The sequence below is a fragment of the Mytilus californianus genome, unplaced genomic scaffold (assembly GCF_021869535.1).
Source record: "Mytilus californianus isolate M0D057914Y unplaced genomic scaffold, xbMytCali1.0.p SCAF_25, whole genome shotgun sequence".
Taxonomy (NCBI): Eukaryota; Metazoa; Mollusca; class Bivalvia; order Mytilida; family Mytilidae; genus Mytilus; species Mytilus californianus.
The window spans coordinates 1,557,995-1,573,336 of NW_026262674.1; the positions used below are offsets into that span (position 1 = coordinate 1,557,995).

At 34.0% G+C, this 15,342-nt stretch overlaps 2 protein-coding genes across 3 annotated transcripts in view; both read right to left on the bottom strand.

Annotated features, from left to right (window-relative positions):
- Positions 1 to 12,992, bottom strand: part of LOC127732472 (zinc finger protein 836-like) — a 29,665-nt gene extending 16,673 nt beyond the window's left edge. Inside the window, exons 1-3 of the mRNA XM_052241510.1 lie at positions 12,981 to 12,992; positions 11,079 to 11,133; positions 1,838 to 3,078 (exon numbers count right to left, since the gene is read on the bottom strand). Of these exons, the coding sequence (XP_052097470.1) occupies positions 1,838 to 3,078; positions 11,079 to 11,133; positions 12,981 to 12,992 (1,308 nt within the window). The remainder of the gene's footprint in view (positions 1 to 1,837; positions 3,079 to 11,078; positions 11,134 to 12,980) is intronic.
- On the bottom strand, positions 1,335 to 5,315 carry LOC127732503 (zinc finger protein 436-like). 2 transcript variants are annotated; one of them, XM_052241540.1, is made up of 2 exons: positions 5,227 to 5,315; positions 1,335 to 3,348 (listed from the first exon to the last, which is right to left on the bottom strand). In XM_052241540.1, the coding sequence occupies exon 2, from the start codon at positions 3,158 to 3,160 to the stop codon at positions 1,379 to 1,381; it is 1,782 nt and encodes a 593-aa protein (XP_052097500.1). In that variant the 5' UTR covers positions 3,161 to 3,348; positions 5,227 to 5,315; the 3' UTR covers positions 1,335 to 1,378. The 2 variants fall into 2 exon arrangements, with proteins under 2 accessions (XP_052097500.1, XP_052097499.1); XM_052241539.1 differs by lacking the exon at positions 5,227 to 5,315 and adding an exon at positions 4,985 to 5,075.
- Positions 12,993 to 15,342: the final 2,350 nt, after the last annotated feature.

The following is a 15,342-nucleotide window of genomic DNA, read 5'->3' on the forward strand; positions in this document are numbered from 1 at the left end:
CGATTTGACCAAATTTCATGTCGTGGCGCTGCATAGATGTGTCGTGGGTTCGTTCTGACCAGGGCTTTAACTGAAACTCTGGCAGTTTCAACAAATGTGGCAATTTTCCTTGCAGTGATGCCCAAGTATATATCATATTCCGTTTTGGAGTGATACAAGTTGTCTCGCTTCAAAGATATATATTTGTGTTCATCTTTTAAACAACATTGACATGTCTGTTGTTTATTTATTCTACATTTCTGCTTTTACACACCTCTTTAACACCTAATATGTAAACTCATCCACTTCGCTTCTCATTGGCTGGCTCAGTTATTTGGAAGTATATCAAAACTTATTAGCCGACCGTGCGAAGGCTCAGCGTGTATAAACAGTCAAGGTCGTTAAAAACTTCCATCATCATACAATTTGTAAGGGGGTTGTAGCGAGTCAAGGTCGTTAAAAACCCCATACGTTAAATGTATCACTTTTGGATACAATACGGCATATTTTGTTTATGATGAACAAAAAAGAAAAAGAAAAATGCTACACAGAGAAACAAGTGATCAGTATGCTGGAATCCCTTATTGACAACATATATTTGTTTAATTTGGAGGTAGAGTTTTTCTGAAAAAAACATGTCGGCATTCCTATGGGAACGAACTGTGCGTCTCTCCTTGACGACCTCTTCTTTATTTTGTCGATAGATACCGCAAATTCTATATTCAGTGTAGATTTTTATTTTGCTGTGCATGTCCTGATGTTTTGTCAAAGATGGATACGGTTTAACACTAGTAATTTTTGGGGCCCTTTATAGCTTGTTGTTCGGTGTGAGCCAAGGCTCCGTGTTAAAGGCCGTACCTTGACCTTTACTGGTTTTACTTTTATAAATTGTTATTTGGATGGAGAGTTGTCTCATTGGCACTCATACCACATCTTCCTATATCTATATACATTATACTTTTACACAGACAAAAAATTCAAAGCTTGCCATGATTGCTCTGTGCTTCAAGCTTACCATGACGTGTAGAATGGGAAAGATGGTTTTAGTACAACAAAATTCCGTCTGAATTTTAGCTAGAGAATATCACTGAAAGAAATGCAACCGAACATTAAGATGAAAATAAGTATATTTGTTCCAGATAAGAAACCGTACTACCCGTATCAATCTGCATGTATTCGTTTCTGGATGAGCAGAAGACACGGGGGTGACTTGGTACTCCGTACAAACAAAGACCGCCTCAAATTAAAAGATCTACCCAAAAATGACAATCTGGAACAAAGGCCATAATGCATATACATAACAGTTCGTTTTAGGACGCAAATTAGAAGAACAAGAATTCTAAATTAAATAACAATATTTTTCAAACGTTTATTAATAACGTAAGTCAATACAAAAAGTTTATTTGTTTCGAGTTTCTCGAGTTTCGAGTAATTTGGCCTTCTCAGCATTATGTTTTGTAACGTGTGAAGCATAAGAAATTGAAAGGCTAAATGTTAGACCACATATCTCACACAAAAATGGTTTTTCACCATTATGTGTTCTTTTATGCACTTTTAAATTTGATGTCCGAATAAAATCTTTATCACACATATCACATTTATACGGTCCTTCACCATGTTCATCACGTCTTAAATGTCTGCGTTTATGTCTTTGCAGATCGTTGTTACAAGTAAAACCTCTACCACAAATATCACATGCAAACGGTTTCTCGCCAGTATGAGTTCTCATGTGTACTCGTAAGCCTTCCTTCCTAGTGAAAGCTTTACCACATTCCTCGCATTGATTAGGTTTATCACCAGTATGTGTTCTCATGTGTGATTGAAAGTGTTCCTTCCTACAGAAAGCTTTACCACATACCTCACATTTATGAGGTTTATCACCCGTATGTGTTCTAATGTGTCTCTTTAAGTCAGAACGCAGACTAAATTCCCTTTCACATACATCACATTTACATATTTTACTCGGGTTTTCACCTGTATGCGTTTTCCTGTGTTTCTGCATGTGAGAACGCTCACTAAATGTCTTATCACATATATCACATGTGAATGGTTTATCACCAGTATGTGTTCTCATATGATTCCGTAAGTGATGACCCTGTCTAAAAGTATTATCACATAAATCACATTTGTATGGTTTAGCACCAGTATGTGTTCTCATGTGCATTTCTAGGTGTTGCTTCCTACTAAAATCTACTTCACAGACTCCACATTTGTAAGGTTTATAGCCTTCATGTTTTATAATACGAGTCTTTAAGACCCCAGTCTGACGAAATCCTTTATTACATAAGTTACATGCCTTTCCTTTGATCTGTTTACCACATGCACTAGTTTTGCACTCTTTACCACAAACATTATCCTGGCATTCATTACCACAAACATTACCCTGGCATTCATTACCACAAACATTACCCTGGCATTCATTACCACAAACATTACCCTTACATTCTTTACCACAAACATTACACTGGTACTCTTTTCCACATTCAGTACCAGTATCAAACTTCCCCCTAGTCTGATATGCCTTATCCATCAGTTGGTCTGTACAAGTCTGATATGCCTTATCCATAAGTTGGTCTGTACAAGTCTGATATGCCTTATCCATCAGTTGGTCTGACTCTGTACTGGTCTGATCAAGACGAATGAATGTCAGTTTATCTTTCTTTTCGGTATCAGAAACCATATTTGTTTCAGTCTTGTCCTGTCCGCAGTGTAACGTAGCTAACTCGTCTGTAGGTTGTTCAGAGGAGATTTCGGTATCAGAAACCATATTTGTTCCTGTCTTGTCCTGTCCACCGTAGAACGTCTTTAAGATGTCTGAAGGTTGTTCAGTGGAGATTTCAGTATCAGAAATCATATTTGTTTCTGTCTTGTCCTGTTCAACGAGGAACATCTCTAAATTGTCGGTTGGTTGTTCAGGGGAGATTTCGGTTTCAGAAACCATATTTGTTTCAGTCTTGTCCTGTCCGCCGTTGAACATCTCTAAATTGTCTGTTGGTTGTTCAGGGGAGATTTCGGTATCAGAAACCATATGTGTTTCTGTCTTGTCCTGTCCACCGTGTAACATCCCTAAATTGTTTGTAGGTTGTTCAGGGGAGATAACTGTTAAAATCTCTTTATTTTCCGTTTCTGAAAATGTATCTGTTCCTGTCCTCTCCTGTCCACCATGGCCATCGTGTAACATTTCTTAACTGTCTCTTAGGTTTTTCAGGGGAGACCACTGTTAAAATATCTGTATTGTCTAGTGTGGTTAGAATAATAGAGATTGTAGTGGTGCCTGCTATATTTCCATGATCATGATGATTAAACCTTTTAATTATGCTATGCGCCTTCTTGTCCACTCTTTTAAAAAATGTAATTCGGCCAGATGATCTAAAAATGATAAAATTTAATTATTGCTCAATGAATAAAACGAGCTACATATTAATCAAAGAATGCTTTATAAATCCTCAGGAGCACCGGAAATCATCCCCAGTTTTTGGGTGGGTTCGTGTTGTTGTACCCCTATTTGTGACACCTTTCAAGCATCGATGTCAATATAATGGAATTTGATGCGACTGTCGTACAAGAGAGAGGTTTAGCGCTATAAAACTAGATTCAATCCAATATTTTCAACATTTGAAAATCCGGTACCAAGTCAGGAATAGAACATGTTGTCAATTCGTTTGATGTGTTTTATCATTTGATTTTGGCATGTGATTAGTGTCTAGTCTGGTTAGAATATGCAGACCATGCAGACTGAGAGTTCAGTTTTTTTGGTGATTTTACTTTTTTTATCAACAATGTGAACTCTTATTATCTAAGGAAGAAGGGGGTTATGTTTTAATCCTAAAAAAATATATCCTGAAACCTAATTTCAGAAAGAAAAAAACAAAAAGACTGTGAGAGTCACAGCATACCAGGTTTTCCTGCAGAGGTGGAACTATGAACACTTGAGCTGCAAGTATGGACAAAATACGCAAGCTTAATTAAACAGCTCTGAATTTGGAGTGTGGTTGAATATTTGAAACAGCATCGGTCTGTGACACAAAATAAATGTGGTAAAGAACTAAAAAAATTGCGATTGGACAGATAATTATTACATGTATAATGGTCCAATATTCAAAATCTAAGTCCATTGTTAGAATAAGAATACAAGAGAATCCCTTCAATAGACAAGAGTTATACTTGTTTATGAATTTGAGTTATTTCCCTTTGAACAGTAATGATGAAGAAATAATTAATAAGTATTTCATAAAAAGTTGAATTCTTTGGAAAGTTCAACAACTCAACAAGAAAAGCAAAATCGGGAAAATTGAACTTGATCTTCATTTATTCAAAGAAAACATCTAAATTTGAAAAAAAAACAATGTCAAAGAGATTTCATATTGATCAATGGACCCACCTGCCTGCCTTACATACCCAATTCAATAAACAATTGTCTTTTGAAAATCCAGTTGACAATACTGTGGCCTTGCAAGTGAAAAAAAAATATATCCAGATTAGTCCCATACCAAAGTGTTTAATTTAGAAAAAAAAATAATTTGATTGATAGCGTCGAAAAAAAAATATATACCTTTAATTAATACAATACACCCGTTTAATTATACAGGTAAAACATTTGAGAGACACCTTTAAATTCCACGTGCGAATATTTTATGCACTTTAATTTTGTTTATTTTAAATAGTCATTGTACATAGAGTTTATAGTGATGTTATCAATATTAAATATGCTTTCCATACATTTTCCAATTTAACAAAGACATTAAAATGACTGTGAATTTGGTTTATAATACACAATCTTCAGAGTTCTTGAAATCTTTCTTTCCCTGGTGGTCCTGGAAGAAAATCTGCTGGTCCTCACCATTAATTCTATTGAAAAATACTAAAATTGTGTCAGTCCTATGCAAAATTTTGATGGTAAAATCCTGAGGACCACCACTTTTCGCGAACTCTGAATATTAATATTATTCGCGGTTCAGCGAATATTCAAATTGATATATCAAAATGCAACAAATATAAAACTTACCTTTTGTTAGACTAGTAAAGGTAAACGCAATTATATAAGTTCATTTGACTTTCGTGCTTATCAAAACAAACTTCGAAGGGAGATAATAAAGATATACCTATGGAACGCATGATTACAAAACATTGGAATGCAATATAAAGAATTTTATGAACATTTTTTAAAAGTTCTTCATTCGTACCTCAAATTAACCGGATTCAAAAAGAACCCTTTAAATACAAATATATATATAAAACAACAAATACCGTTGGTTTAACGGGACCCAGTAGGCCTAGCTACGCTCTAATATTTAGGCAGTCAGTGGGCCCCCACTTATGTAAATTTCTGGATCCGCCATTGGGATCATGTAGATATCTGAAAACATAAAAAAATATTATTTTAATTGAAGACAATTAAACAAATAAACAGAATAAACGTGTTTACATATAGATTCTACCACTGCATCGAGTGTGATACGATATTTATCCACTCGAGACAGTTAAATTTTCAAATTTAAAACGCGAGGCTCGCCGAGCGTTTTAAATATTTAAAATTTAACTGTCGAGAGTGGATAAATATCGTATTACACGAGATTTGGTGGTGGAATCTGTTTCTCTAATGATTTTCAAACAATATGCATGCAAACTCATTCCGTCTTTTCGAATGATCTGCAAAAAGATGTGTTCTTTCTATGTGACGTCATCAGGCATGGTCGCCTTTTTTCATGCCGTCACAATAGGAAATTCAGAGGAAAGCAAGAAAATTCGACGTCATAATCGGATTTTAACCAATGAAGAACTGAGATCACTCGAACCACACGTTGATTAAATTTTTTTTATATAATGGGTGCAGAAAGGGATAAATTGACGAAGAATTAGAGAAAAATATTTACACACATATTAAATCGTAGATATAAGACTAGTGATGCCGATATCGCTGATCTGTTTTTTCGGCAATTTGTATGTATTTTACTTTTGTCGTACAGCCCTTGCGTTTCATACATTTATATAAATAGACACGACACAATCCAGGTAACACGCATATTTATTTAGTATTATTGCTATAATTTTAGCCTAGGTGTCTATATTACATTGATTTAAATAATACCTTTAAGATAACATTATTGACTTACAAGTTACTAGATGTACAGATAAATTATCCCTCAAAATAAGCAATTTTTCGAACGAGTCCACAACTTTGAGATGGGTCTAAATCACTCACCTGCTGATACGGCACCTGCTGATTTTGCACCATTAACCTGCCAATTTTGCCCCTATGTAGAACAATTAAAGTTGCTTCCCTTTGTACATTAACCGATTTTAAATTGAAAATTAATGTCATGTTACTTTATTAATTAAGTTAAGATAAATAACAGCTAGAAATTAATTATGTAAAATCGCAGGAAATTATAATTTAAATGGTTTGTATAATTTTGAATACACTGTTGAACATTTTGCCCTTTTTTATAGTTAACAATAAGAATATATCAACGATTTGTAAAGTCGTACTATACAAATCCTTGAATACATATATTAATTTGGAAAACAATAATTTATTAATCTTGCAAAGTTAAAAAAAAATATAGTGAAATAAAATTATTTAAACTTATACATGTAGCAGGAAAATAACTTGTATGACTGTTAGGTTATTTTTTTTTCTTAAAATATTATTGTTTGGACACCTCTAATAGAAGTTAAGCATACAATTGATATAATTTCACAATGATTTTATGATTAATGCAAAACGATATTTTTCAGTAATTTACCAGGGGTAAAAAGGGGGAGGTAGTCATTCTGAAATTTGACTACGTTTATGATGATCATGATTATCATGATAAATGTAGGGTATCCTTATACTATCAATGTAATCATGGTGTAAATGTATTTTATAATTTGTATAAATACATACAATTTTATTACTTATTTTAATCACATATATTTTGATAGAGATACCTACGGAAGCGTATATCGGTCAAGCGTTATTAGTATTTTCGATGTAAATTTGTGTTATTTTACGATAAATAATGCCTTAAAAGGTGAAAATATAGGAATATTATATAACAAATATGTCGTTATTAATTATAGTGTTGCTTTAGTTTTCTTTTGGTGTTACTTTATAATATTAAACAAATTTAATTAAACTGTTGATATTATTATAATTGTAAACTTGTGTTATTTTATGAGAATTAATGCTTAATAAGATGATAATATTGCACTATTATAAAACGATTATGCCATTATTATTTATAATGTTGCTTTAGTTTTCATTGGGTATTACTTATAATATTAAAAACAATTTAATCGGGGGCGTAGCTACCTTGTTAATGAAGTGGAATCACAAACTGAAGAGCGAGGGATATAAGGCCCCCAGTTGGTCCAGGGCCGTTGAAAGTCCTGGTAGGGGGCCGGGGACGAAGTCACCCGGAAGCTCCGCATATATAGCGTTTCAAAACAATCACAACCGTATTAAAATTTGTAGTTTTGTTGTGGTTTTTTGGTCAGTTATTTGTTTAACTTCGACATATACGAGTCGAATGAAGACTAAAATTGTTATGTGCGTTTTTTGTTCGTGAGAGCTTTTAAAATCACGGAGATTTGTTCCATATATTAGTATTTGTATTGAGGAAAGTAGATATAAAATTAAGGAGATGTGGTATGATTGACAATGAGACAACTCTCCAGAAGAGACCAAATGACACAGAAATTATTAACTATATGTCATCGTATAGGGCCTTCAACAATAAGTACAACCCATACATAACAAAGTGGCATCAGTTGTTTTCCATTCGTTAGATGTGTTTGAGCATTTAATTTTACCATTTTATAAAGGACTTTCCGTTCTGAATTTCCCATTGAGTTCGGAATTTTTGTTATTTTACTTTTTCAGTTGGAAGATAAGAAGTAGGAAGGGAACTGACAGGTAAAAATTCATGAAGCTTGCTACTTAATATTAGATTTCTGCCGGAAATAGTTTCTGAGAAAATGCCATCAAAACTTCCATATGTACGAAAATAAAAAGAGTTGGGGAAACAGGAAGTAGGAAACTGAGTAGTATTTTGCTGTGATGAATAGTTACTGAGAAAAATGTTGTTACGGACGGACGCACGGACAGATACACATGCAGTTACCCGTATTGTTGGACAAGGAATGGGAGGATAAAAAAAGTCATTCACAATAAGTGCATTATGTTGGAACCAAACCAGCCGTTTTTACAGGTGGTGGCCACAGATTGCACGATTCTATGGTGCCTTTAGGAAGGGGTCATATCGGCAGGTGATGTTATAAGTAATGAAAGGGTCACTAGAGACACTTTCTATTGTGTCTATAGGAAGGGGTCGTATCAGCAGGTGATGTTTTAAGTAAAGAAAGGGTCAATAGAGATAATTTCTATAGTGCCTATAGGAAGTGGTCATATCAGCAGGTGATGTTAAAAGTAAAGAAAGGGTCAATGGAGACACTTTCTATTGTGCCTATAGGAAGGGATCATATCAGCAGGTGATGTGATAAGTAAAGAAAGGGCCAATAGAGACACTTTCTATTGTGCCTATAGGAAGGGGTCATATCGGCAGGTTATGTTTTAATTAAAGAAATAGTCAATAGAGACAATTTCTATGATGCCTATAGGAAGGGGTCATATCAGCAGGGGATGTTATAAGTAAAGAAAGGATCAATGGAGACACTTTCTATTGTGCCTATAGGAAGGGGTCATATCAGCAGGTGATGTTATAAGTAAAGAAAGGGTCAATAGAGACACTTTCTATGGTGCCTTGAGAAAGGGGTCATATCAGCAGGTGATTTTATAAGTAACGAAAGGGTCTATAGAGACACTTTCTATGGTGCCTTTAGGAAGGAGTCATATCAGCAGGTGATGTTTTAAGTAAAGAAATGGTCAATAGAGACACTTTCTATTGTGCCAATAAGAAGGGGTCATATCAGCAGGTGATGTTTTAAGTAAAGAAATGGTCAATAGAGACACTTTCTACTGCCCTATAAGAAGGGGTCATATCAGCAGGTGATGTTTTAAGTAAAGAATTAGTCAATAGAGACATTTTCTATGATGCCTATATGAAGTGGTCATATCAGCAGGTGATGTTATAAGTAAAGAAAGGGTCAATAGAGACACTTTCTTTTGTGCCTATAGGAAGGGGTCATATCAGCAGGTGGTGTTATAAGTAAAGACAGGGTCAATAGAGACACTTTCTATTGTGCCTATAGGAAGGGGTCATATCAGCAGGTGATGTTATAAGTAAAGAGAGGGTCAATTGAGACACTTTCTATTGTGCCTATAGGAAAGGGTCATATCAGCAGGTGATGTTATAAGTAAAGAAAGGGTCTATAGAGACACTTTCTATGGTGCCTTTAGGAAGGGGTCATATCGGCAGGTGATGTTATGAGTAAGGAAGGGGTCAATAGAGACACTTTCTATTGTGTCTATAGGAAGGGGTCATATCAGCAGGTGATGTTATAAGTAAAGAAAGGGTCTATAGATGATGGTGCAAAATCAGCAGGTGCCGTATCAGCAGGTGAGTGATTTAGACCTTACTGACAACTTTTGCAACTAATGGTATCAAAGGCCGATAACCACAAATTAATACCTATGGAACGTCTGAGAAATTAATCAGGTGACAGTTAATTCTTTGCAGTGGCGGATTTCACTCAAAGTAAATTTATATGTTATAAAAAATGTGGACAATTTCTTGCAAAAATGATATATTTTCCTATCAAAGCGAGGCCTTTACGCACCCTCTCTGAATCCGTAGTTGGAAGAGTACATCTGTACCACAGCTAGGCAGAAACAATTACGTCAATTATTAAGTGCCTGCATGTGATTTGTACTTTTTAATAAAATAAACAACATTATTTTGTTTGAAATTGAATAAATATATAGCAAAAATTATTCAGTAAGAATGATTTCCAAAAAACACGAGAGGATAATTGTTGTCTTTTTAAAAGTCTTATTTATATTTATATATACATGTATTCACTTAAAGATTTTCATTGGTTTACTTTTCTTAAACAAATCGATCATCACATGAGTGGGAGAAGTTAAGAATCCTGAAAGTTTGCATCTATTGTTAAATAAACACAACTTATAAACCTAATAAAAGCTGCATTATAGATATTTATATATAAAATAACAATTATTTTTTTACAGTTCTAAGCTTAGTGTTTCAGACAATTCATTTAGAGCATTGTGGATTATTTTTATAATTGGTAAATAAATTACAGCAAATTTCAAATTTGTTGGCAAATGTCCAAAGAAAGTTCGAGACGATGGTTTACACCCATTTCATTATTGTGTTCATTTGTGTCTTACACTTTCGTCCCAACGTTTAATTTCCTTCTATCATATTAATTTTTTTTCATTTATACTGAGACTACTATAACAATAGTAGTCTCAGATTTATAGTTCAGTTCAGTTTAGTATAAATAAGGCCTTTCGTTTCTCATTGTATCATGTTGTGTTTAATAGTTCATTTATTCACAGTTTTGATAAGAGTTACATGTATATAACGTACGATTAGCAACAACAGTTCAAATAACAGTGAAATACTGAACAATGATCCCTTAATACAAAAAGCGAGTGGTCAGTGCCCCTACCCTTTTATTTGCTAATATACTCTATATCGTGTCGTAGATTTATCTATAAGTCAAATATACATATATATATATATATATATACTATCGATGACAACAATTCGAGCAGTAATCAGAAAGACGAAAAGTAATTTATGCATGGTACATTTATTTAGATAGTGGTACATTTTGATAGAGGTGGATTTGGGGCGAGGGACAAGGGGTCCGGGCTCCCTTATCATTTATGGAGCTGTGAACATATGTGGTCAATACATTGATTGACTTTTTTAAAGTATCACTCTAAACGTTGGTTTGCCTGGGGCCCTTTTCAGAATCCTGTATCCGTACTAGATTTATTATATATAACCAACGTGCATCACAATCAGGCCTAACGAAATAAATTTCCCTATTCACCGAAACACATTTCCCCTTTAGTTCCCTGTTGTAGATCAAGCAACCGAGCCTCTTGTTTTATATTGTAAAAAAATCCTTTCGTTTTGTGTCTTTATTTTTCATTTCGTTTCGTCATATTTCGATTTGACAAATTTTGTTTTGTTTTGTTTTGTTTTTTGTTTTGTTTCGTTTATTTATTTTTTTCTTTTCGTTCCGTTCCGTTTTTATTCCGTTTCACACTTGATAGGGACCCACAAAATTATTCGAATGAGAGTCTAGATTGGGTTAAAGGAATTGAGAAAAATGAGCAAAATGTGCAGAATAAACATGATAACGGACAAACAATGAATAGAAATGATAGTAGAGAAATATAGGCACAAATAGTAAACAATAGTATATAGAATAATGGGCAAAATAAATAACGAACAGACCGAGCGTAATGCAGTATGGGCAATATCAATTAAGAATTGAAATCAATGCTTTTTAAAGTAAATTTAATTGGGTGTAAAAGCGTTGACCGAAGTACATTTTGTATGAAGCGCACGGTCAACGCGTTTACAATCCTATAAAATTACTAATTTTAGCAAGTCTTTGACCTAATTGGTCATCCACAATTTTAGTAAGTCTTTCATGTAGAGTTGCATTAAGCCTTTTGCAAGACAATCAAAGACTCTGATCTGTAGTTTATGGAACCATTGTTTCCTTAGATTTCTGCAATGGGACTTCACATGATCTCTTCGTGTTTTTGGAGTATTTTTCGGTTTCCAGGTAAGCGATGAAAAATTTATAGAAAAAAAGATATCATAGCCAAAAAGATACATTTTCAATTGGACATAAAATGGAAATTGTAATAATTCATCTTTGAATAGCTGATTTTGCAGTTTTTGAACTTGTTCTCATCATTAATTATTTTCTTTTGGTTGGACTCCAAGCAGCTGACAGAAATGAAAATGGAAGACGTCTGTACAGAAACAAATGAAATATCGTGCAACGGAACATCAGCTACCTCTGTGATTGTCTCCGCTGATCGTACTTCCGGTCATGCGTGCAACGGAACATCAACTACTTCTGTTATTGTCTCTCTTGATCTGACTTCCGGTCCATTAATGGAGGATCGCTTAGTTAGATGTCATGACATAGGAATTAGTTATATATGTAAAGTGTGCGGTAATGAGTGGAGTTGCAAGGCAGATCTAGAGGAACATATAATAACTCATACTGGAAACCAAGCTTTCAAATGTAAAAAGTGTAAAAAAGAGTTTCGTGCATATAGTGTGTTACAGATGCATTTAAAGACACACGCTAGGTGTTATATATGTGATAAATGCGGTATAGGTTTTCGTTAGGATGATGACTTAAAGACACACTTGAAAAGTCACTCTGAAGATAAACCTAATGTTTTTACATGTGATGTATGTGATAGAGGGTTTAGTCAGTATAGGTATCTACAGACCCATATGAGAACACATACTGGAGAAAAACCTTATGTATGTGATGTATGTGGTAGAAGATTTGCTTGTAGCAATTACAAGCAAAATTATATGAGAACACATACTGGTGAAAAACCTTATGTATGTGATGTATGTGGAAAAAGTTGTAGCCAGCTTAGTAGTATACAGAGACACATGAGAACACATACAGGTGATAAATCTTATAAATGTGGGGTGTGTGATAAAGGGTTCACTAACAAATGCTGCTTGAAGATCCACACAACAACACACACTGGTGAAAGACCTTTCAACTGTGAAATATGTGGTAATGGGTTTATTCGGGACTGTGACTTACAGAAACACATAGGAATACATACAGGTGATAAACCGTATACATGTGATGTATGTGGTAAAGAGTTTTCTACCAGGTTGTACTTGAAGAACCACACAACGACCCACACTGGTGAAAGACCTTTCAAATGTGATATATGTGGTAATGGGTACAGACAAAGTTGCGACTTAATGAGACACACGAGAATCCATACTGGTCACGACGTTAAACAGTATAAATGTGATTTATGTCAGAAAAGGTTTAGTAAGAATCAGCACTTAACAACTCACATGAGAACACATACTGGTGATAAACCGTATAAATGTGATGTATGTTGGAGAGGGTTTACTACCAGTTCGTGCTTGAAGAGACACATAACAACACACACTGGTGAAAGACCTGTCAACCGTGATATATGTGGTAAAGGTTTCATTCAGAATTGTGACCTACAGAAACACATGAGAATACATACTGGTGATAAACCTCATAAATGTGATGTATGTGGTAAAAGATTTAGTCAAAGAGGTAACTTACAAACACACATGAGATTACATACTGGTGATAAACCTTTTAAATGTGATTATTATTATACATGTTATAAATGTTTGACAGAATACAAATTTACAGACACACATAAAAAAAAAACTGTGACATTTATGATAATTATTAAACAATATAAATGTGATGCATGAAGACTAGGATCAGAATTCGGCTTTGCAGACACGCACTGACAATAAACTAATGTATAGCATGTATAGTTTGATGTGTAGTTGATTACTTAAGTAGAAATACTTTCAGAGACACAAGATAACACGTACTTGTGATAACCTTTTACGTGTTTTACAAATCTTATAAAAGTGGTTCTTTAATGGCCATAAGTAGCAGTTGGATTTTAAAAACTTCCATGTATACTTCAGCCATGATGATACACCATGTGTACACTTCAGACATACACCATGTGTACACAATAATGTGTTTAGCTATAGGCATTATATAAGCAATATATTGACACATGTGTTCATCACATTTGTGTTCCTACGCTCTAACATGTGCCCAATGGATTAGAGGCGGATCCAGTGGTTGGAGAGGGGGAGGGGTTCCAGAGGTTTGAACCGCCCTTTTTGATGAACTAATCTTTTAAAAAGTTCCTTCATAATAATATTCCAAATGGAAACAATATAATATAATATAGCTTTATAAAGTCACCAACTTCTGTCGAAAGTTTATGCAACAATGCTGTAGAGGATGAATTACACTTCCTATTAAAATGTCCATCTCATGATGGGAAGCGTTACCATTTCTTAACTAAAATAAAATCCAAATATAAAAATTCTAATAATATGAATGATAAAAACCAATTCATCTGGTTATTGATGAATGAGGATAGGTACGTCATTGAGATCCTTCAACAGCTGCTTAGGCCAGGGTTTTTATACGCCCGTTTACGGGACGTATTATGGTATACCGTTGTCCGTCGTCAACATGTCGGACATTAACTCAAAAAAGCTTTAACCAATATGCATGAAACTTTGGTGAATTGTTTATATCTATTGACGTAAGCTCCTTTTCGTTTTTTATAAATTTCAGATTTACCGTTTTCGAGTTATGGGGTTTTACTCATTAAAAAAAAGGGGGATTTTTCAGTTTTCCGACAATAACTCAAGAATGCTTTCACCAACTTGCAAGAAATTTTGGTAAATTGTTTATATCTATTGACATGAGCTCCCTTTTGGATTTTTATAAAATTTAGATTTAAAGTTTCCGAGTTACAGGAATTTATTCATAAAAAGGGGGATTTCTCATGACACTTTGGTGAATTATTTATAGCTATTGATGTAATCTCCCTATTGATTTTCACTAATTTCAAATATGACATTGAGAAGAAATTGAACTTTATTTGTTTATAGTCTGACATCAGATTTACTAAGTGTTGCGCAACAGCACAGTGTATTGCAGAACAGCAAGAAATCTTTAATTGAATATAAATTCAATTCATATAACCAATTTAAAGTTCTTTGACTACATTTATTCAGAAACCTATAATATGTCAAATATTTAATTACAATCCAAATTTAGACCTGTATCAAGCTTGAATATTGTGTCTATTTTTGCCCCAACTGTTCAGGGTTGGACCTCTGCGGGCGTATCCAGCTGCGCTCAGCGAAGAGTTTATTTTTTTAATTTGTTGGTTTACGGATCCGCCGACCCTATTTTGCAGAATAAAAATAAAATTGACATTTCATGCTTTTTTATTCCCCCGACCCTAACTAATACCTTATCATTGAAATATAAATAAAATATTTTTTTTATGAAATGTAATGCACCCGAAACACTAACAGAATTGATAACAAATTGTGTTGCGAGAAAATAAAAATTCAAAAATAATCCGTATGTTTACGTATCTAAAAAAAGACAAATCAATCATAACCGACCTTAAAATGTTGTTTGCGCAAATAATTTTGCGAAATGAAACCTGTGTTTAAAACCCATTACAAACTTTTCGTTTCCTTTTTTTCATAATTACCTAAGATGTATCATCTCATAGATGAAATGGACCTGTCCAAACGTGGAAGATGCCAATTAAAAGTAATAGATATTCACAAACAATTTGGAACTTTCTTGTTTAAATTCATAGATAATAAAAAAAAATCG